This window comes from Lissotriton vulgaris, chromosome 2_1, assembly GCF_964263255.1.
Source record: "Lissotriton vulgaris chromosome 2_1, aLisVul1.2, whole genome shotgun sequence".
NCBI classification, from domain to species: Eukaryota; Metazoa; Chordata; class Amphibia; order Caudata; family Salamandridae; genus Lissotriton; species Lissotriton vulgaris.
The window spans coordinates 1,846,673,854-1,846,697,577 of NC_141687.1; the positions used below are offsets into that span (position 1 = coordinate 1,846,673,854).

At 47.9% G+C, this 23,724-nt stretch overlaps 1 protein-coding gene across 2 annotated transcripts in view; it reads left to right on the forward strand.

The window, feature by feature from the left end:
* MAP2K5 (mitogen-activated protein kinase kinase 5) overlaps window positions 1-23,724 on the forward strand; it is a 1,222,966-nt gene that overhangs the window by 755,044 nt on the left and 444,198 nt on the right. For both annotated transcript variants that reach the window (XM_086958013.1, XM_086958012.1), the window contains exons 14-16: window positions 10,042-10,115; window positions 13,538-13,588; window positions 23,351-23,422. In XM_086958013.1, coding sequence (XP_086814139.1) covers window positions 10,042-10,115; window positions 13,538-13,588; window positions 23,351-23,422 — 197 coding nt within the window. The remainder of the gene's footprint in view (window positions 1-10,041; window positions 10,116-13,537; window positions 13,589-23,350; window positions 23,423-23,724) is intronic.

Below are 23,724 nucleotides of genomic sequence, written 5' to 3' on the forward strand. Positions count from 1 at the left end.
TCCTGCATCGCGCATACCTATCCCCAGACAAAATCAACTCATACTTCCCGGGGCCACGGCTAACTGCCCGAGATGCACACTGGCAGGCGCAGATATCCTACACATGCTCTGGAGCTGTCCACACCTCCAGACTTACTGGCAGGCACTGATACAAACACTGGAACACTGCACCGATCAGAAAATTCCGCACACGTGTGAGGCGTGCATTCTGGGTGTTTACAAGAGAACCAAACACAACAAAGTCCCCTCACGCTTCTGGGACCTGGGCCTAATCACAGCTAAACGGCTAATCACGAAAAATTGGAAGCGGTCCACCCCCCCTCAGTTGACGCACTGGCGAGCCTCCCTAGACAACTGGGCGAAAGCAGAGAGCGCCGTTTTGCGCAATGAGGAGACTGCGGGTCTGCGGAAATTCCCGATCGCAGACCTGTGTGACACGATGCTGGGCTCCCTGCACAAAAACACCCGGTCGGACCCTACTGCGTCGCCGACTACGCACCATGCCGTCACCACTCATGGCAGCGACCCACCCACCCAGGCCCCTGGCGTCTCCGCAGCGCCCACTGACGCAGGCACGACATAACTGGCACGGGGCGAACCCGCATGGAGCCACACTCCCACCATGCGCCCCACACCACAGGCCCCCTCCGGACCCACCCCCCCCCAATGCTGGCGAAACCTCACCAACAATGCTTCGAGACGCCCGAGCTCGGGCGGCACACTGGTTAGCGCCGACCTGCGGCCACACACACACCAAGAGCGAAGAACACGACCGGACGCACACCCAAACTCCCGACCACTAGCACTCCTTCCCTTTTTTTTTCTCCTCTTTTCTCTCTTTTCCATGTATATATATTTTTTTTTGCACCCCTGTTCTGCATTGTTTAATTGTTAACTCCGCATGTTTCTTTATTGTGCAAAAATGCCGCTGTACTGAATCGGAGGGAATGGTCACCACACGCAATTGCCGAACTACGTGTTACGACCCAACTCGCTAATTGTGATGCACCTGCTACTATGACAGACATCCTCAGGATGTGACCGAAACCATGATGTACTAATGTCATTGTATTTTCTCCTGTGATTTCAATAAAGGACATATTTACAATGAGTGATGTAATATGTTGGATAATTAGCAGTGAACTGCGAGGGCATGAATTGTTACTGGCCCTGCAGCCAACCCCCCCCCCCCCCCCCTCCCTACCCCCCAGGATGCCAGCCGCAAACCATGTACGACCGGGACGTTTGTTTTTTTGAGCTACCCAATCCACTGGATCAAATAATATTTGTAAACGGGAGAGGGGGGGGCATGCGCCCGCCTCAGCCAGAAGGGGTGATTGGGACCCCACCCCCTGGGGCCTTTAACAGAAGCTTACCTGGTACTGGGTGTGTGAGTGTCTGAGTGGTTAAGTGAGTCTCTCAGTGGATCTGTGAGGGAATGCCCCTTCCTCTTTTTTACTCATCTGCCCCAGCAGATTGGGTCCCCGGGACCTCCCAGAAGCTTAGGAAGGGGATCACATGCCCCCCTCCCCCTAAAGAAATAATACACAACAAGGGGTCCATGACCCACCTGGGTTTTTTAGCTCAAAAGGCCAGCGTGTGTGAGCGATTTAGTGGGTCTGTGAGTATGGGTGTGAGTGAGTCTGTTCCGTTATTACCACTTATATACCCCAAATACCACAGGTCTCTTGGCCCTTAGCTAAGGGTTATGATACCATGTTGCAGCAGGTATTAATTTGATGAGAAAGTCATTCTCTTCCAAAATCCTGTTCAAATAAGGTTTTCTGTCCTTTTCGAAAGGGGAGGAGAGTGGTTTCCCACCTCAAACTTTCAGGTGATCCATTCCAGATCTGTGGTATAAGAACTGAAAAAGTCCAACCGCCCAAGTAATTTGTATTAAAGCGTGGGCAGGCCAACAAAATCGCCTCAGAGGAGGACAGACCCTGTCCAGGCACATAGTAGCTCAGCTGCTCCTCAATATAGGCTGGTGTTGTGAGCAGTACACAGGTCTTTAAACCTGGCCCTCTCTTTGACTGGCAGCCAATACAATTGTTGCAGCAGTGGTGTGGCATGCACCCATCTTGGTAGCTTGAACAGTAGTTTTGTAGCATCATTCATAACCACTTGAAGCTTACCTGGTACTGGGTGTGTGAGTGTCTGAGTGGTTAAGTGAGTCTCTCAGTGGATCTGTGAGTGAGTGCATGTATCTCTGAATGAGTTTGTGAGTGGGTGGGTGTTTCTGAGTGGATGTGTGAGTGGGTGTGTGAGTGTATAAGTGTGTGTGAATGGGTGTGTGAATCTCTGAGTGGGTGTGTGTCTCTTTGTGGGTCTGTGAGTTGGTGAATGAGTGTCTGACTGGGGGTATAATTGTCTGAGTGGGTGCATGAGTCTTTGAGTGGGTGTAACAGTGTGAGTGGGTCTCTGTTTGAACACAATAGTGGCTGAATGGGTTTGTGTGTGAGTACAATAGTAGCTGAGTGAGTATATGAATGTATTAAATTTTTTCTGCAATATTCGTGAACACGTCATGAAGTTACATGGGGGGCCATGCTGAGCATCGCGACGACTTCGCAAATATTGTACGTAGAAAAAACAGTTATTTGATGTCTTGTTCACATAAGGGGTCCCTCAAAGACCTCTTTATTACACCCTTGGGGTCAGGGTACTTCTCCCCTAACCCCTTGTATATTTTCCAATCTTTATTTTGGGGGCCCCGTGACTGTGTCCTGTTATTTAAAATGGCGATCTCAACTTTCTACATAGGTCATGGACAGCCAATCACAGCATTGCTGTTGGTGCACGTATTCGCATCACGAATTATTCGCCAAGGCTTTGTGGCCATAGATACACAAATTTGAATTTTCTTTAATATCTCGAAATTTACTGAACGGATTTTGTCCAAATCACAAAGAGGTCGCTTTCTGGACCTAAATCTAGCATTCGGGCTCTAGTCATATCTAAAATCCCTATGGGAATTAACATGGGAAACACACTTTTTGTTAACCCCCCTTTTTTTCTCTGCCCCCACTTGACGGATCACCCCGAAACTTTCCATGCACAATAAGACCCACGGGCACACTTTTTTGTGTGAAAATTTCATGAAGCTTCATCAACCAGCTACAAATATATAGACAAGTCAATAAACTCTTTTCCTGTGGAAACTAGGTCCTAACTATAACTACCTATTGGCAACCTCTATTAGGAGATGTGTGTGTATATATATATATATATATATATATATATATATATATATATATATATATATATATATACACATACACACACACACACACACACACACACGCATACACCCGCTCTGTCTCTTGCTCGCTCTCTCGTTAGACACTGCTACTGGGCACTACATGCATTGCTGGCCGTATTTGGACTCGAAGATGGGTGATCATTTTATTTTTATTTTTTATGGAATAAAGATTTACAAAAAGCATTGCAAAGCCAGTGCCAGACCTATGGGCTTTGCCGTTGCTTGTTTCTATTCTCCTTCCATTCTCTGGTTCCTCGGATAGAGAGGTTGTATTTGAAGTGTATTTTCCTATAGAGGTGATAGACAGTATTTTCCTATAGTTTTTATGGTTTTCATTAGCACAAAAAAATGTATACTTAATATGACTAGCTTGGTCTATCCTCTTCCTCTGCTCCGCTTTTTCCAGTCTCTCCACTATTCACAGACCCTCTTTGTTCCCGATCCTACTATCCCTCCCCCCCATTCGTATCTTCCCCCTGTTCTTTCCTGTATTGAAGTCCTTTCTATGCTCTCTCGTCCCTCAGGTCACCCTCTCCTCTGGTTCTTTGCTCTCTTTACAATTTTTTTTTTTTTTACTCTCCCGCATTCTTTTTGTCTCGATTCCCTCGCTACCATTCCTCCCCATTATTTTCTCACCCTTTTTCGCTTCTTAATTTCTTTAACGTTCGTCTTTCTTTCCTCCTCTATAGCCTTTTCACCTCTTTTCGTCACACATTGTTCTCATGTCCCTGGTGCCCGCTTACGTGATATCCCATTTACAAGGTTAGGTTCCCCGGGGCTGCGCTGCCAATACCTTGAGTGATCAGGGAGCTGCTTCTCTGGTGCGACCTGTGCTCTGGGGTCTTTCCCTGACCCCACTATCCCTCAGGTGGCGGCTGCTCACTTGAGCACCTGGGCAGGCCTGACTGTGGGTCTTTGAAGAGCAAGTGTTTACCTTCCACAGACGCCTCTTGTGTACAGATGCTGTACCAGCAATGCACATAGTATGTGTGAATGTGTTTTTGGAGACTGGTCATAAGCTAAGATGAACACGACATCAGCTAATGTACCGTTTTCTAGGGTTTGGCGCCTTTGGTCAATTGTGGACATTGTTCGCGGGGAAGTGGGGGCGAAACAATTTGATCTTCAGCGATAATCCCCTAATTCAACAAACATCTAAGAGCAGAGACTAGCTACTGTCAAAAATACATATATTGCTGTATATTTTCTCGCAGCTGCTTATTGTATTGTAGGTCCCTCATGTACATCTAGCTGACACTCCATGTTATGGCACGCGCTTAATAAAACTGCATACATACATTCAATTAAAACTATCATTTCTATCTACTGAACTCACCGTGACTGGCCCTGCACCTCAGAGGCCCCTTGGGGAAGGCACTGGGAAATATATAGCTCCTAGTGCCATGGAGGGTGCAGGACTGGTAGAGGTAGTGACGACCAGGGAGTGTAGGGATCTGCTAGGGGAAGTGATCTATCTGGTGGATCTTGTAAGAGGCACTTTCTATACTCCCGGTAGTGAGGGTTGGAACCGCTAAGGTTCTCAGGAAGAGTGGAAGGCAGGCCCCAATGCAGTAAGGACCCCCAGTGGCCAGTCAGGGAATAGTATGAGCTGGGGTAGCGGTGACACTCAGAGCACGGTCAGTATACAGGGTTCTCTGGGCAGGAGCTGTGACTCCAGGGGCCCAATCGGGGTATGTTGTTGAGTAAAGCAGTGCGGGGGTAACCGCCATACCCAGTGGCCAGCCAAAGTCTGCCACTGGCTAACGTTCTGGGAACAGAGAGTGGTACGAATGTGGCTCCTGGGTATTTCTGATTGAAAAAACTGCTGTGGTCTCTTCCAAGGATTATCTAGCACAAAATCCACCGCATCTGTCACACTCTCAAGCACTTTAGCTGTATCTCTCTTTCTCTCTTACTTGCCACTCCAAGATGGCTGCCTCCTATACGCTACCATGTTACTCTCCTAATCATATCGCATGACCCTACCAACCAATTAGTCCCTTGACTATTTAACCTACCACCTTGCCGGCATCCCCTAGGTCGATTGTGACCCAACCATTACGTGAGGTTTTTCCATAACCCTCATCCCCCACGCACCCGTCTCGGACTCCCAATCGGTCCTCGCCTTGGACAACACACTTCCAAGTCACCCTGACCTGAAACTGGGTACTTTTGTTACTTCATCTCTTCTACTATCTTGCACAATAGTTCACACGTGCCTCACTACCAGCATGTTTTTGCACATTGCGCCTTAATCCTCCCTGTTTCTCCTTTGCCGCATGTGCTTGTGCCATCAGCAAGTTACCAGCTCTTTGATAGCTTCACGTTTTTTATCACCAGGCGTCTAGTCCTCTACCGGTTTGCGCAATTTATCATCACACGCGGTTATTTTGAGTTGCTCGCTTTGCGTATTCAGATAATAGGACTCTTGGTCCAACACATCCTTGCTGAACTGTACGTTCCTAGATCCTCTCTTGGTTCTACTTTACTCACAAGCATATCTTTCATGTCGTTCTGACATAGAGGGTGTCCTCAACAACACTCTAACTGTTTTTAAACTGCTCTCTGCCCGAGCTAATGCTTTATTCTTTATTTTTCTTGTTTTCTTTTTCCTCATTCTTATGTTTTCTCCCTATGGTTTTTAGGTATTACAGGCAAATGTATACAGGCATAATATTAATAATGTCCTGATGATGATCCTCTATCTTCTATAAGGATTGAAACGCCTTCGACTTGTTGTACACCATATACACTTTGCTATTTAAGACTAATTATGTGTAATGGTGTCCCTACTATAATCTGTTTCATTCCAAAAACTTTCCCATGCAAACAATTCACTCTGCCTGAGCCTTTCTGTTTTGTTTTATGTTATGTGAGGTTGGATGCAGGCATTTGTCCCACTTTAAATCGTCCTGTGTTATATTTATTGTTTATTTACCTATCTGCATATTAAAATACCTCTGTGTCCGGCTGGATAGCGGTAAAAATATAGTACTGATTGGGTCTATATTTATTGTTTGCTCACATTACTCCTTGTCTAGGGACCACTGTCTTTAGAAAAATCCAGGGTGGGCAGACTTCAATAAATACTGCAGCGCAACCAGTCAAAATATGTCACTAGCCGGTGACTTGCTGAGGCAGTCCACGACTACAACAGCAGTGACACCCTGGAGGGTGAGAGCAGAGAGATCCCAGTCCATGCAATGACTCAAATTAGCAGAGATGTTGGACATACCACACTGAATCTATGCACGTAGAACATCTAATCTGCACTAACCATACAAAATATCTGAGGCTTCCAGCAGTGACACAGTGGCCAGCTGTATTGCAGCATTGTCTCGGGTCATGGGCAGGGTCATTAGACAATGCTATAACAGTGACACCCTGTGGCCAGTCAGAGTATGGCTTGGGGTTAGATCTAGAGGACTACAGACCAACTGGTGCAGTAGTAACGCCAAGTGTCAAGTCACAGTATGGAAATAGTCGATATCTTGTGGAGAGGAACCCTCCAGAGTACCCTCTGGACAGAGCCTCACCCCACCGTGGCCACCTCGCTTCTTGTCACTGTGGACAGTTTTATGAGGCAACCAGTGCATCCTAAATATTGTAATCTGGGTATGGTAATGATGATTTGCATCCTTAACCTAAAGCAACGCACCTGATAGCAATCATTTTCAGGTGAAAAGTCTTGAAGTGAAAAATGTGTCTGAACTGACATGGAATGAGGCTGCCACCCTACTTAACCCCTACAGAGTGCAAGAGGTAATTAATATGGAGATTCCAGGGCACAGTCAGCCTGTGGGATTAGCTGAAATATAGTCAGCACCGAGACCCGGTTTCCAGGGACAGTACCGCGGTCCTTACAAGAAGGGTTCTGTATCAGGAGAGCAGTGACACCTAGCGTTTGGTTAGAGAACAGTTTTAGCTAAAGTGTTGACTGGGGCAGATGGAGATGTACAGCAGTGCCTCCTAGTGGTCATTGAGAGATCGACATTGGCAGAAGACAACAGTGACTCCTGCCCCGGGTGACATGCACTCAAGAGCTGGGAAAGGGTTTCCCAATGAAGGAGGCCCAGCCCATGTCGTATTGTGTGACCCGAGGTCACCCTCTGGAGATGTCAAAATAGACACGAGCTATAAACGGGCATTGGAGGTTCAGGGGAGCTGGGCAGGCTGGTCCGGTCCTGCCGCTGTCGGTCTGGCCTGCTACCTCCCCCTCGCGCCACCATGTTGCTTGTGGATACATTTCTGATGCTGCCCGTCAGAATTATTGTCATATTTAATTGTACCTGCTGTTCGGCTCATTAGAGTACAGTGCAGGAGGACACGCCGCTCACTCCCGCCGCTGACACATTTTCATAAGACAATTAGACGTAATGAATAGGGGTTAATGCTGGAGTTATGGCTGTGCTCATATTATTCATAGGCCGCGCAGACGGCAGGCGCGCGGCGCCCCCCTCGGGCTCCGCGCGCACCGAAAGCGGTCACTCAGCAGTACAGAGACATATACGCACAATTTGCATTCAATTAAAGTCGGGCGTAATTGACATTAAGACAAAATGCCCCGAATCAAAATACACTTGATACAAATGGCGTGGATGTTGTTTTAACCCTTTCGATCTTTGAGAGGCCTGTTCAGAGGAGCAGGATTAAAGATCCTTTTAATATAACCTGCCACGTGGGTGCCAGTTACAAAAGGGTCTTCTGTCTGCATCAGCAGAGAAGCGATCCCTCGCTATGAATATTCCTACAATATCCAGTGCGAGTAATTAACTTGTGATCTATAAAACGGCATCACACCCTGGCAATAATGAGACATCACAAGCAGTGCCGATTAATTAATGGTGCACTACAGCCGATCCCACACTGGTAATCGGAGACATCATAAACAGCGCAGATTATCTGAGGTTATGTTGCTACCACCTCACACTGGTGCTAAAGAACATACCATGAGCCCATGGTGAATTTATGCCATTCAAGACGCCATGGATGCATGTGTGACTGGTGCACCAATCCAAGGGAGAGAGACAGCCGGCGTGTGATTGGAGGGCAGCTGTTTTCTAACTGGAAACGTGGACTGTTAGTGCATCATAAATATGTGTTGTTGTTTAACAAATGGGTGTCTTCAGCTCTTTCTTAAATCGCAGCAAAGTAGTGGCAGTCCTGGTGGATACGGGGATGTCGTTCCATACTCTGTCATCTTACATTAATAGCAAAGGAATTGTCCACATTTGTCGTCTCCCGTGGTAAAAGATATACTATAGTGCTTTACACTGCTTTACTCTGCTGATGGTGCCTCCTTCCGCTGGTTAATCGGTTATAGGTTCTGCAAGTGATGGGACTTCTGTCGTATTAAATGTCACATTGAGTTTGCTGAGCGTCACTGCGAGTGGTGTAGGGTGTCTGGTATACAAGTAGCGCCTGCTTTGCTTCGCAGTTAACTGGTGGCTGGTACAATATGAAATATTCTTTCAGGTTGGCTATAAGTTAGCAAAGTCTGACAGGGAAATGATTATTATAACGTGAAATGATCTTACTTCCATGACTGATGCATACGCAACGGTATTACTTGGTTAATTAAAATGGACTAATCACGTTCAACACATTAGTCCTTAAACCGCCGTCCCCATGGCATGAATATATATATCCTTATTTAACGTGCACCCTCAGCCTCGCAGTCCAGACCAATGACTCTCTCTTTTTAGCCCCAAGCCCCACTGACCACTAAAGAATCCCTTTCTGCGCCGCAGCGGAAGGTTACATGTGATCTCTGACTTTATGGAAGGCCTACACTAGGCGCACTCTCAGGGCACCATGAACACTGGGGGCGGCGAAGAGTCATCCGACGTGATACGGGCCAACATTTAGAGGATGCGGCTTTATGTGTTTGCTTTTTCTTCTTTTCACTGCTGTGGGTTGACCAGGAAAGCGGGAGGAGGGTATATTATTGGACTGCTGACCCGGTCTCTTCAAAGGTCAATACATTTTCTCCTATGTTCACTTGTGACACCAATGGAGTTTCATCAGGATGGGGGTGATTTGATCATTCATACTTCTTTTAGCACTGGGTGAGACATGCTGTGATGGGTAGGATGCCCTTAAGGGATGCCAGTGTGGGGTCTGGGAGGCCATGGGGAGGGTGCAGTCAATGGCGTGGACCATTTAAGGGCTTGAACCTCAGCTCTGAAATACCTTTCTGTAATCGGCAGCATGCACAACTACTGTCATCTAAACATGTGGCTCTTACTTAATAGAAGTTGATGAATGAGAGGAAAACCCAAACTAACCTTGGTAGAATGTAAACATGGGTTGGGTTTACACAATCGAAGCTTGATGATGCACTCTCTCTCTGTGCACATCACCAACTGACCCACCTCAGATTTAAGTGATATACATTTAGGGTGGATGACTAGTCAGCGCCAAGATGCCCCAGGGTGAGTTGCGCGCTCAACAAATAACTAATGTAATAATGTAATGTAATGACTAGTAGAGAAAGAGGGAGGTGAAAACGACAAGCAACGGGGTAGGGAAAGAGGGAGGAAGAGACGGCGTTTGTTTGTAAGGACAAAGCCTACTCCGCCCTATATGTGTTCAGAGAGCCCGCATTCAGAGGGCGCCTCCTGTATGTTCCTAAAGGGCGCGAGGCACAGTGCAGCACTATGAAAGTGCCACGCGCCCTGCTGCGTGCTGCTGCGCTCCCATGCTACACGTACCGTTTGCTTCATGATAAACATGTGCGCGTGATTGACAGTGCTTGCACCTTTTGTCTTCTCTCGCAGATGTGAAACCCTCCAACATGCTGGTGGACACCAGGGGCCAGGTGAAACTCTGTGATTTCGGAGTCAGCACACAGGTACTTCCACGACGTTGTATTTATTTATGTTCTGTCTTCTATCGTCTATAAAATGCACAGCTCAGTAGGTGGGGGGAGGGAGGGGGCGGGCGAGGGTACAGAGGTCAGAAAGGGGCAGGTGGACCCCAGCCCCTCCATTCACCTGTCGTCAGCAGAGACCGCCAGCTTCCTTTCCATGCCGACCATTCTCCTGGGCGCAGCACAGAATGGCTGCTCGCTCAATGCCAGCAGAAAGCGCGTGTATTGTAATTACTACCCACAAATAGAAGGCCTCATTGGTATGCAGCTGTGCTGGGAAAGTACTTTGGCCGAACAAAAGTGAGGGCAGCAGAATGGGCTGGGGGGAAGTCTCGCCTAGGGACCCCAACCGGCGTGCACAAAAAAATTATTACAAAATAAAAATGAATATCCGGCGCAACAATGGCAGTGAGGCCCCTGCAAAGCACAGCACAAATTGTAATTAATTTCCATTTGGAGGCGTCCCCGCGGACTCTGACCCCGGAGCTTTATGCGGTGTCGATTTGAATTTCAGCCCCTTCCCTTGCTGCCAAATACAAGTCTCAAAGACAAGGTCACCATCGCGTTCTGAGGTGTCAAAATCTGTCGCTCTCCACGGACCGCCTCCTCGTGGCACGCGTCATCCACGATCAAAGCTGGCAGAGGCCCCAGCAGTAAAGTGCCTGCTGATGAAGATTTGCACCACACTAGAGCGCCTAGACTCCACAGCAGGGGGCACGTGGAACAAGTCCATGCGTAGAAAGGGCTGTTACCAAGCGCCTGCGACCTTGTGGTTTTGCGGTGGCCTGAATCCAACCACGCAGACATGTTCACCAGTTCTCCAATTTCTTAGTATGTTAGGGTCCTAGATGTCCAAGATGAGAGAGACACCTGTCCACCTGCTGTGTTTGATTATCACGGCAATTGATCATTTTGAAGTGCCTCCGCTGTGCGTTATTTTTGAGAATTTGATTATGGCTTCTCTTAACTACACAGAAGGTGGCATCCGTTGGTGTAATTTGAGCTGTCTGATGTCACCTTTCTCAAGTGATATGTCAAGGCCATGGTCTCTCCAGCCTAGTGGCCTAAAAGCATGCCTTCGAAACACCCCTGATCTTCGCGTCCTAGTGTCCAACTCCAGCTCTGCACAATGTTCTCACACTCTATTAATTTTTTCACTAAGCACCGCACCATTAAAGAGGCAATCAGAATAGATGGTGATCTACAAAGGCAAACTTGATCCATGTTACAGAAAGGATAGTTGTAAGCACCAGGGAAGAACTAGGCCACATTTCCAGCATATCCATGTCAGGCTTCTTCCCAGATGTTGTAGATGCATGAATCACTTGGCAGTATCAGAGGTGAGACTGCACGTGTTTCCTACTGAGCAGGGTCCTGGGTGGGCACCAGAAGCCTCCTTGAATCTCCTGGCTAGCTTGGTCAAGAAGTCTAGGCTCTGCTCAAAGGAGGTTGGTTTGAAGGCCGAGCCAGACATACTAAATGCAATTAGTTATCACATGCATGCAAATGTCACATAAAGAGTTATTTCATTGAAAAATAAGGATTGGTTTTATGCCGTATTATCAGGGGTTCCAGTATACTGTATAAGTCTGAGAATGACCAGAGATACGAGGGTGTGATCTGAGCAGACTAAGGCTAATATGAGTGAATGGAGCTTGTTAGAATAGGGATGACTGCTTCTTTTAGCGTTTTATCCCTTTATATGAGGACTTAATAAGACCCCCCACTAGTCTCCAGGGATCATTGATCCATAGCATGTACATGTCCCTTCAGAACGGGTGGTACAGGAATGATGGAGGTCCACTGTCTAGTATGACCGGATTACAAACCTTCGGCAGTAATCATTTGTGTAGGTAAGCCCCCCATGACCAACAGTTTTGAAAGTCAGCTTATCAAAGCATATTGTAAATTCAAGGTTTTCTTCCATAAAATGGTGAATTGAGCATGGGTCCTCTTCGTTCTTTCAGATGGAATCAGTGCTACTCCTTTACAGGTTGTGTGAAAACACATATTAATTTTAGGAAAACTCTTCATTGACCGTATAGAAATATATGTAAAGGTAGTAGAACCTCTGGATACATGAAACTCTCGGATACAGTATCTTTGTTTTTCTCTTTCAGGTCTTAATCAATTTTTATGGGCAACATTATGTTAATAATGCCTAAAATAAGCATGCACCCTCCAACTGTCTAGGCTTAAGGTGTAATAATTTTGTTTGCAGAAGGCACCTCCACTTATGCTTAGAAGGCTTCCAACCATGTACTCTATACCAATAGATGTTTTTCAAGGTGCAGGCTGAAAAGAAGATTGTGGTAGTAAGCTTAACATCGGCGAGGAGACCTTAAAATAACAAATTTAAGCAAAATAGCCACCAATGTCTGGGTACGCGCTTTAATTTTAAGACTATGTGTTCAAAGTGTATGTAGTGCAGTTTGGGCCAGCAATACAAGGGTGGAAGCACTAACATAATTTGAATAGAGTCCATAAAGAACAAGCCTAGGAGTATTCTGGTTCTAGAGAAGCAAGAAGTATGCTTCACTAGATGGTTAACACTAGTGTGATTGAATGGCTTTATCCGATTGTATTGACTAAGAAGGCTGACCGGATTCTAGACTTGAGGCCTTTAAATCAAACATTCTGACAGACTTTTTCCCCCTGCCATTTATCAAGATGATCTTGTTGAGGGGTGGGATGTATTCCTTGAAGTTAGATATGAGTTCCTATCATCAGGCTGAATTACATGCAGATTCTAAACCTCCTCCCACCGTAAAATGGCATCTTCCAATTTACCAGACTACCTTTAGGATTGCCATGCTCTGCAAATGTGTTTCAGCTTACCAAGATGTGGACCTTAAAGGATGTCCAAAACATAGTTTTTCTACAATATAACATTTTGGTCTTTGGGTGCACTGTGCATGAGCACAATGTAATCTTGTTGACAGTAGGGACCAGATTGGCAAAGTAGGTCTCACACTACATAATGAAAAGTGTAAGTTTTTGGAAGATGGATTGGACTACGTGAGATATTCCATATCTGCTGAGGGAGTCAAATCAACCAAACCGGTTTGATTAGTGCCATAGTTAATGCCAGTACCCCATCTGACAAGGATAAGTTAAGATCCTACAGGGTGCTAATAGACTAAAACTTAAAATGTCAGGTCCTTGTTAAGGAAGGGAGTGGGATTCGCTCGACAAGAAGCACAACAGTGGGCATTTCAGGGCATCAAAAATGACATTGCACAAGCAGGTATTCTTAGACTGTTTGACATTAATAAACAATTCACAATAACAGTAGAATAGGCCTCCGGGCTTCCAGCTTAATTTAGCTTGGAAACAATCACAAGTGAACTTGCTAATTATTCTGCATTGAATGGTATTAAAATCTCCTTTTCTCTGTCTTCTAGTTGGTGAATTCCATAGCCAAAACCTACGTGGGAACAAATGCTTACATGGCGGTGAGTAATTGTATGCCAGAGCTGGCCTGCCTGAACTCGTAATCCCTCGCTAATTTCACCCCCGTCCCCATGTACTGGTACCCCCAGCTACTGGTAATTCGAGGGCAGCAGTCTTAACAGGGCCAAATACGGGAAATGTTTGGAGGTATTGAGGAGAAAATTATAGTAACGCATATTGTAAGACTTTTGAGGAGAGGTGAAGGCGGGGACGGTTTTGATTCAGTAGCTATGCATTCTTGCAAAACAGTTAATGCAACGAAAAATAAACAGCAGTGGCATGCTCAAAGATAAAGGATGAAGCTGAGGTCAAAGGCATGATAGTGGAGCTTTGCGTGCCCAAGGATGGTATAAAGAAAGGCTGTGCAGTTGCTGAGGTTAGTGTTATAATAACGGGCCTCTGAAATCAGGGAAGAAGGTGGGCTCCCCGTTTAACTGAGCAGCCTTTTCGAGAATCAAGTACATGAGCTGGAACATTGAGATCTGAAAGAGACACGTTAGTGATAGATTCCTTACCTTAGAATATTCCCAGGCGTCAGACTGGATCAGGAAAGTTTTGCTAGCAGTACCCCTGCGCATCAATGGCTGGCGTCGCGCGGCTCCGCGTCCGTCACTGGCATCTTATGCGCTGAGATGAAGTCATGGAGACCACTTAGGCGCCACCCATGCGCACTGACGTCAGTTCTTTCTTTTTCCGCGCCAGTAAGCGCAGATCCGGTTAGAGCACGCACCTCAGTCATTTTTTAACTCTCTTTTTGAGACTTTTGTCTTGTGTTGGTTTTCGCTGGTGCGAGTAAAGATGGCTGGTTTTAAGTCTTGCGGGACCTGCCGCCGAAATATGTCGGTGGTGGACCCTCACAATGTCTGTCTCTACTGCCTGGAGCACGACCATGACTCCCGGTCCTGTCTGGACTGTAGGGCTGTGGCCCGAAGGTCATGTGGAAGCGGTGCCGGAATTTGATTGAAGTTTGGCGCTCGTCCCTGCGCTGTTCGGGCTCCAGCAGTCGTTCCCGTGACCGCTCGCAGAGCCGTCATCACCGCTCCTCGGAATCCAAGTCTTCACCCTCGGATTCGGGTAAGATACGACACAAAAAGTCAAAGAAGCATTTTAGCTCTCCGACGCCCCCCGTCGGTCCTGGTATGCGGACGAGGGGGACAGGGAGTCCTGCAGCCTACCCGCCTTACCCAGGTCCGTCGGTAACTCCCGCACAAATGCAAGAATTCCTTACTGCTGTGGACCGCCTGTTTAGGCCTTGGGCTCCCGCCGGTGCGCCTTCGGGCCCCACGGTCCCGTGTCAGGATCCTGCTGATCTGTCGACTCCTCTGGCGGATCTAGCCCTGGCGCAGCCAGGGGCTCCGGCCCCGGCGCCGCAGGATCCTGCGCCGCTGGCTCCGACCATGGCGCCAAGAGGTCCCTTGCTACCGGCTCCGTCCCCAGCGCTACCGTCGGCAGCGCCGCAGTGGATACCGCTGGTTCCGCCTCTGCCCCGGTTCTCAGAGGATTTTGTCCCCACCTGGGATCCAAATTGGGACATGGCTCCGGTGCGGCCCCGGCCGGCCCCGTTGCTGGCGCTGTTTCTTCCCTCCCCGATCCCTGCTCTGCCGCAGAGGCCTGTGCCGACTGCACCGGTGGCGCAGGATGATTGGGAGGGGTCAGAGGACCCTCTTGCTAGTCAGTGTGATTCTGAGCAGGACTGGATGGACAATTTGGAGGATGCTGGCGGTCTTGACGTCTCCTCTGATCCGGGGTTTGCCTCTCCCCCACCCACTTTGGAGGAAGGTGCCTCATATACTGTGGTGCTCCATCGGGCAGCTGAGGTCCTAAACCTCAATCTCCCCACTGTGACCCTTAAGACTAATCTCCTCACTGAGGTGCTCCAGATGGCGTCCACTTTGTCAGAGCCATTGGTGCCCTTTAACAATGCCCTCACTGAGGTCTTGTTGGGCACTTGGTCGTGGCCGGCCACAGGGGCTCCTGTAGATAAAAATTTCACCAGGCGTCATCGTCCAGCGCCGGGTGACCCTGCCTTTCTGACCACTCATCCCACAATGGAGAGTTTAGTCATTCAAGCCTCGACATCGCAGAGTGCTTTTCCCACGGCTCCGCAGGATAAGGACTGTAAGCAATTGTACTCTTCGGCCAGCTTGGGGCTGGGGTCAATGAACACTGCGTGCCTTTTGGGCCGCTATTCACACACAGTGTGGGATACCGTCGCTGAGGTATTGCCTCAGTGCCCGGAGGAGGTCCAGACTGTGTTGTCTCAGGCTGAGGCTGAGGGTAGGGACTCGGCTAGGTTTGCCATTCGTTGTGACTTGGACACCGTGGACTCCCTCGGTAGGGCGATTTCCACGTCAGTGGCGCTTCGTCGCCATGCCTGGTTGCGGTCCACCGGTTCTCCCTGGACGTCCAGGGCTCGCTCATGGAAATGCCTTTTGATGGCACCCACCCATTTGGCGATAACGCCAACACTGCTCTGGAGCGATTTAAGGACTCTCTGGCCACAGCCAAGCCCTTAGGCCTTTCCACCACGCGCCCGGCAATGTCTACTTTTCATTCCTTTCGTGGCCATGGCAGAGGCGCCCCTGCCTGTTCGTTTAACCAGAAGCCTGCACAGAACCAAACGCAGCAGGCCTGTGGGTATGGAGGCCTCCGGGGTGGCTCTGGGGGGCCGGCATGAGGGTAGGTCCACCTCGGCCCCCGCGACGTCCACTTCGAAGCCTTCCTAGTCTGAGCTTCGGTTGGAGCACCCACGCCGGTGGGTGGCAGGATTTGTCATCACCTTCTCCATTGGGGTTCTGTCACTTCTGACAAGAGGGGGCTTCAACTAGTCAGGAGGGGTTACTCCCTCCCCTTCGAGTGTACCCCCTCGGCCATGCCACAACGGTTTCATCGCATGTCGGGGGATCACTTTGCGCTTCTCCAACAGGAAGTTATGGCCCTCTTGGCCAAGGGAGCCATTGAGTGCGTCCCTGGGGAGAAGTAGGACGTGGTTGTTACTCCTACTACTTTCTGGTTCCCAAGAAGGACAAAGGGGACTTGCACCCCATCTTGGACCTCAGGGACGTCAATCACTTCTGCTTCCTCCGCCAACAAGATGTTGACTCTGGATCAACTCTTGGCTGCCCTCAACCCTGGAGACTAGATGGTAGCATTGGACCTGCAGGACGCATATTTTCACAACCCCGTCCTGCCGTCCGACCGGCGTTACCTGCAGTTCACGGTAGGCCAAGAGCATTTTCAGTTTGCCGTGCTCCCCTTCGGCCTTACTAGTGCCCCTCGGGTGTTCACAAAAGTGATGGCGGTGGTCAGTCTTCCCCTACCTCGATGACAGATTGTTGAAGGCGGCCTCGCCCCAGGCCGTCGTCACCGACCTTCAGACTACGGCCGATCTCCTGCACTTGCTGGGGTTCTCCATCAATGTGCCATCAATGTGCCAAAGTCACACCTGTGTCCCTCTCAGAAGCTCCACTTCATCGGAGCGGTTCTACGACGCCTCCACCCTCTTAGCACTAAACCCCGGCCGTCTCCCCAATTGCGCCCAAGCCGCACCTGGACATACCCATGGACCCTTTACACGCAACTCCTGCAAGTTTGACGGCACCAAGACCAACTCCACATCCACAAACACCAAACGGAGATCCGACACCAACCACCTTAAATGCATCCTGCTTAACACCCGCTCGGTCCATAGACATGCCATCGACCTTTGGAATCTACTAGACACCATCTCTCCAGACGTCGCCTTCCTAACAGAAACCTGGATGAACGCCTCATCAGCTCCAGACTTCACCACAGCCATCCCGGAAGGCTACAAGATCATCCGAAAAGACCGCACCAACCAAACAGGAGGAGGCATCGCCATCGTCCATAAGAATTCCATCCGCATTTCAACCAGCTCAGACGTCAACCTCGCTAGCGCCGAACACCTCCACTTCCAGATCCACACCGACCCCAAGACCACACTCAGAGGCACCCTCCTCTACAGGCCGCCAGGACCCCGATCACAATTCAGTGAAGACATCACTGACTTCATCACCCCTCACGCCCTCCCCTCCGAGGACTACATTCTACTAGGAGACCTCAATTATCACCTGGAAAAGAACAACGACAACAACACCACCACTCTTCTGGACAATCTCGCTAACCTCGGACTCAAACAACTAGTTAACACCCCCACCCACTATGCAGGACACACACTCGACCCTATCTTCACCTCCAGTAAACATATCTCCTTCAGTCACACCACAACTCTCCACTGGACGGACCACAGCTGCGTTCACTTTGTCTACAAAAAAACCACAACCCACAACCATCCTCAACCTACTCTGCGAAGAAACTGGAACAAAATCACCATCGACCAGATCTCCTCATCGCTTCTTCAAAGCCCACTCATCGAACCCCAACCAAGCAGCCATTAACCTCACTCAATGGCTAACCATCAGCGCCGACAACCTAGCACCTTTGAAAAAACGTCAAATCAAACTAGGCAGCAAAAACGCCCCCTGGTTCAACGATGATCTTAAGAAATCCAAGAAACTCTGTCGCTCCCTTGAGAAGGCTTGGAAAAAAGACCCAAACAACAGCACCAGGGACGCCTTCAAAAACGCCACCCGTTTACACCACCAACTGATCCGGACAGCCAAGAAAGCCGCATTCAAAGACAGACTTGACAACAACGCCCACAACAGCAAGGAATTATTCAACATCGTCAAAGAATTTACCAACCCCACTGCCAACTCCAACGACATCACTCCCTCTCAAACCCTTTGCGACTCCTTAGCTTCGTTCTTCCACGACAAAATCGCAGACATCCACAACAGCTTCGACAACCAAACCGGAGACCAACCCTCCCAACCGTATGCCGAACCTTCACTCCCCTTGAACATCCTTAATGACAGGAACCCAATCTCCACGGAGGACACCACCCGCCTGATGAACTCCATCCACTCAGGATCCCCCACTGACCCATGCCCTCACCACATCTTTAACAAAGCAGACTCCATCATAGCACCACACCTCCGAGACGTCATCAACTGCTCCCTCAACACAGCCACGTTCCCGGAAAGCTGGAAACACGCCGAACTCAGCGCCCTTCTGAAAAAACCCACAGCTGACCCCACCGAACTCAAAAACTACCGCCCCATCTCGCTCCTCCCATTCCCGGCCAAAGTCATCGAGAAAGCAGTCAACAACCAGCTCACCGCCTTCCTCGAAACCAACAAATCCCTCGACTCCTCACAGTCCGGCTTCCGAGCCAAACACAGCACTGAGACCGCACTCATCGCAGCAACAGACGACATTCGAACTCTACTGGACAATGGAGACACAGTCGCCCTCATCCTCCTCGACCTCTCTGCAGCCTTCGACACAGTCTGTCATAGCACCCTGTTACAACGCCTCAGAAACATCGGAATCCAAGGAAAAGCACTTGAATGGATCACCTCGTTCCTTGCCGGAAGAACTCAGAGAGTCTGCCTCCCACCGTTCAAGTCAGAGGCCACTGAAGTCATTTGCGGCGTGCCACAAGGATCTTCACTCAGCCCCACCCTCTTCAACGTATATATGAGCCCCCTCGCGACCATCGCACGCCAACACAACCTCAATATCATCTCCTATGCTGATGACACTCAACTGATCCTCTCACTCACCAAATACCCTAACACCGCCAAAACCAACCTACATGAAGGAATGAAAGAAGTAGCAGAGTGGATGAAGCACAGCCGTCTAAAACTGAATTCAGACAAAACAGAAGTCCTTATCTTAGGTACCTCCCCTCCGCCTGGGACGACTCTTGGTGGCCAGCGGCCCTTGGAAAAGCCCCCGTCCCAACGGACCACGCACGGAACCTGGGCGTCATCCTGGACTCCTCACTCTCGATGACCAGACAAGTCAACGCCGTCTCATCATCTTGCTTCAACATTCTTCGCATGCTCAAAAAAACATTTCGCTGGATCCCCACCGAAACCAGAAAAACGGTCACCCACGCACTGGTTACAAGCCGCCTGGACTACGGAAACACACTGTACGCCGGTACCACCGCAAAACTTCAGAAAAAACTACAACGCATCCAGAACGCATCTGCCAGACTCATACTAGACATCCCGCGTAAAGACCACATTTCTGGTCACCTGAAAAACCTCCACTGGCTCCCTGTCAATAAGAGGATAACATTCCGCCTCCTCACCCACGCACACAAAGCACTTTACGAACTTGGACCCGAATGCCTCAATGCGCGACTCTCCTTCTACACCCCCTCCCGCCAGCTACGCTCTTCCAACCAAGCCCTTGCTGCTGTTCCTCGCATCAACAAAACCACCATGGGAGGACGATCCTTCTCCTACCTGGCAGCTAAAACCTGGAACTCACTCCCCATTCACCTTCGCCTCACTCAAAACCACCTAGCATTCAGAAAGCAACTTAAAACCTGGATATTCGACAAGTAATTCCCCACCCTTCTTCAAGCGCCTTGAGACCCTCTGGGTATGTAGCGCACTATATAAATTATTTGACTAGACTTAGATTCGACGCAGTTTCGGGGTTATCCCCCCGAGCAGCGAGTCTGGGATATTGAGGTTAGTGTTATATTAACGGTCCTCTAAAATCAGGGAAGAAGGTGGGCTCGCGGTTTAACTGAACAGCCTTTTTGAGAATCCTGTACATGAGCTGGAACATTGAGATTAGGTGGGTCTTGCTGAAGCTTATTCTGTATTAAGGTATGCCATCAGGTACAAATTGATATCCAAATATGGAAAGATTGCCTTTGCCATGCTGGTGTAAACTGCCTCCTTATCAATGCACCAGTGATGATTGAAATATTGCATGCTCGGCGCCTTTGTTTGATAGTTTTTTATGCCTACAGGACTACTGCCTCATTGGCTACATATTGATCACATGTTTGTTGGACTATCATCACTTGTGTAATAATACGTGTCCTCTAGAACATTTTTGCCAGACACTCTGATGATCCTTGCTTTGGTTATGCATCTTCTTTTTACTGGAACCAAAAGTCTCCTGAGATTTACCTGAGAATGATTTTACTTCAACAGAGGCCTTAGGTGTGTTAGTCCATGTTACTGAAAAATCTCCTCTCTGAAAAGAGAACCAGAGATTTGTCAGCAGCCTGTAAGCATTGGCGGAACGGGGCTATTAAGCTGGACCAGAAGAGAAAGATACTTTTGAACACCATTGAACCATATTTTTACCGCTCCATTTCCTCTACGTAGTCTCTTTGTGTTAACATTTACGAAGGAAGGAAGGAAGGACAGCTGCTGAGAGATCCACGGTGTTGAAAATCCATAGGATAACATTTGCCTTTTACATAACAGTGGACCATTGCTTCCTATGTGCATGCCAGTCTGAAAAGATCATGGCTACTGATGAAATGATAATATTAGACATTGCAGATTATATGGACAATTATCACCCTGTTAGTCTGTTAGCTAGCATTGGTCCAGTTTATCTCAATATGTGATATCACACCTCCTTACGTTTATGGAACACCAGATGTCCCTGCAATAAGATTCCTTCATTAACTGACAGCTTTATTTCACCCCCACCTTCCCAGCGCTTGACAGCTGTGCACTGCAATGTGAATTGATCCAAAGGATCAACCCTTTACGCAGCCTTTAATGGCAGCAGTATCAGCCCCTTTTTTTACAGTGCCTGTTCAATCTATGGATCTTCTCCACATCTTTTAAGCAACTCACAGTCCCCTGTGCACCCATGCGTTTGTGATATGTCGCCCTTTCCCCTAAGTGCTCATGGAAAGTTCTTTGAAGACCTCACCACCATGTTGGATTCTGTGCCACTTCGTAGGTGTTGGTCAGAGGCGTCTGGGGTGAATTAACCAAAGGAAGTGTGCCATTTATGGTTGTTCAGGTTGAAAGTTAAGTTGCTGAGAATTGTTACGGTATCAAATAAGGGGTTTTGTCCTACGGGGCCAGGCTGGACTATATACGTTTTAGAAAATACAAAAGTGCCTGGTCTCGAGTTTGATGCTGTTTTATTATTTTACAGCGGATCAGAAGCTTCTGATTAATCGTAAAGCTTCCATGATTTATTAGATGTTTTACCTCTTTTCACAATGTTTTATTGAACTAATGCGAGGTTTAAACACAAACTTTAACAAAAAATATTTCTGACATTCAGTGAAATACAATTATGCTCAAATTAGACATTTCAAATTCAACGTAAACAAAATACTCATTTTAAACAGTGTAAAGAAAAACAAGTTGATAGGGTACACCAGAACAAGTTATCACAGTCCTATTGGCCGAATTTCTTTTAGCTATTTAGGACTGAGGTCACCATAGGCTTTTTATTTATTGAAGTCGAGTCCCACAGCCTGGGACAGATATTTAATGCCTTTGGCGAAAAGAAGGGATGAATCCTTTAAAAACATTGTGAAAAGAGGTAAAACATCTAATAAATCATGGAAGCTTTACGATTAATCAGAAGCTTCTGATCCGCTGTAAAATAATAAAACAGCATCAAACTCGAGACCAGGCACTTTTGTATTTTCTAAAATGAGAATTGTTACGGGGCAAGGAATAGCAGAGGTTCGAGAATGGCATCAAGATCATCAGTGAACTCTCCATGACTTTCAGGGAGAATATGCTACTGCAGTGTGAGTGTTGAAAGGAACTAAAAATTATGGTGTGTTCTAGAGACAAATGTGAGCAATACAGAAATTGGGCTGGCTTCTCATAAGTGATGTGTTCAAAAGGAGTCTGGCAACATCAGCTTGATATATGATATGATATGATATAACTGTTTTATAACGCGCACTAATACTAGAGAGTGTCCTGGCGCGGGTGAACTAGAGCAGAAAGGAGGTCAGTTAGGTGGCCTGGATAAACAGATGCGTTTTAAGGCGTTTTTTGAAGAGATGAAAATCTTGAGTCGACTGAAGATCAGTAGGGAGCGAGTTCCAGGCTGCTGCGGCTTTAACAGACAGTGACTGGCCTCCCAAACGGACTCTGTGGAAGCGCGGGACAATCACCCGGCGAAGGGAGGCAGATCGCAGGGGACAGGTAGGTACATAGAATTCAAAGCGCTTCCTAAGATAGGTAGGACCGAATCTATACAGGGCCCGATGGGCCAAGGTAATAGCCTTAAACTGGACATGCTACATCACGGGCAGCCAGTGTAACTCCCGTAAATATTGCCTAGCACTGGTTCGACTTGGGGATTGTGCAAGAGTCTAGCCGTGGCATTTACTTCTTAACTAGTAGCTTAACCAGAAGTGAAGAGAGTGTGAGCAAAAGTAGCCTACTCAGTTTGAAGAGACCCTGGTCTGGCACTGTCCTTTGGATCCATCTGCATGAGGTGTTTGCGATGACTTACAGAAGAGAGGTGCTCGTAACATTTGACAATAATGAAGTAAGCCTGATTGCAGGTGGCTAGTATGTTCCATAGCAAAAAGGAATGGTGACATCTTTGCAATATGAATGCAAACATGCCTGTCACTAAACGCGTCCTCTTGTCTATCAATGCAGTTTCATTGCAATACAGATTTCAGCAATTAATTGTATATCTAACCGAAAGTATTTTATCCATATTTACTGAGGAGAGAGATTTAAGCTTTTGGAGTAATCTGATCATCAATATGATGGTGGCCCAAAACATAAATGTGTAGGCCTCTGTTGGCGTACATTCTCTATCTACGGCAAGTGTTTGATCATAGTGAAAGAAGCAACCAAACTATCAATTAATTTTGGGGCTGGCCAGTCCTGCGGGCCTAATTTCATTTTTTTGTCTTACAGCCCGAGAGGATTTCTGGGGAGCAGTATGGCATCCACTCTGATGTCTGGAGCTTAGGGATTTCCTTTATGGAGGTAGGTGTAACACCCACTAGAAAGGTATCTACATTCAGTATGTTACATGGTCGTAGCCTAGATAAGGAGAAGTTATTTCCAGCAATTTTAAACATCTTCATGTATGGGGTGCTCTAGGGTGAAGCTTTCTACTATTATTTGTATGTATGTATGTGATATTTGAAGAGCCTGAATATAGCCAGAAAGGCAGTGGAGCACTGAACAGGGTCAAAGGCAAGCATACAGTCAACAATTGCCAGGGGAGGTAGCTGGATATTGGAGTGAGTGTTACTGCATGCACTGTGATGTAGTGTTCTTCAAAG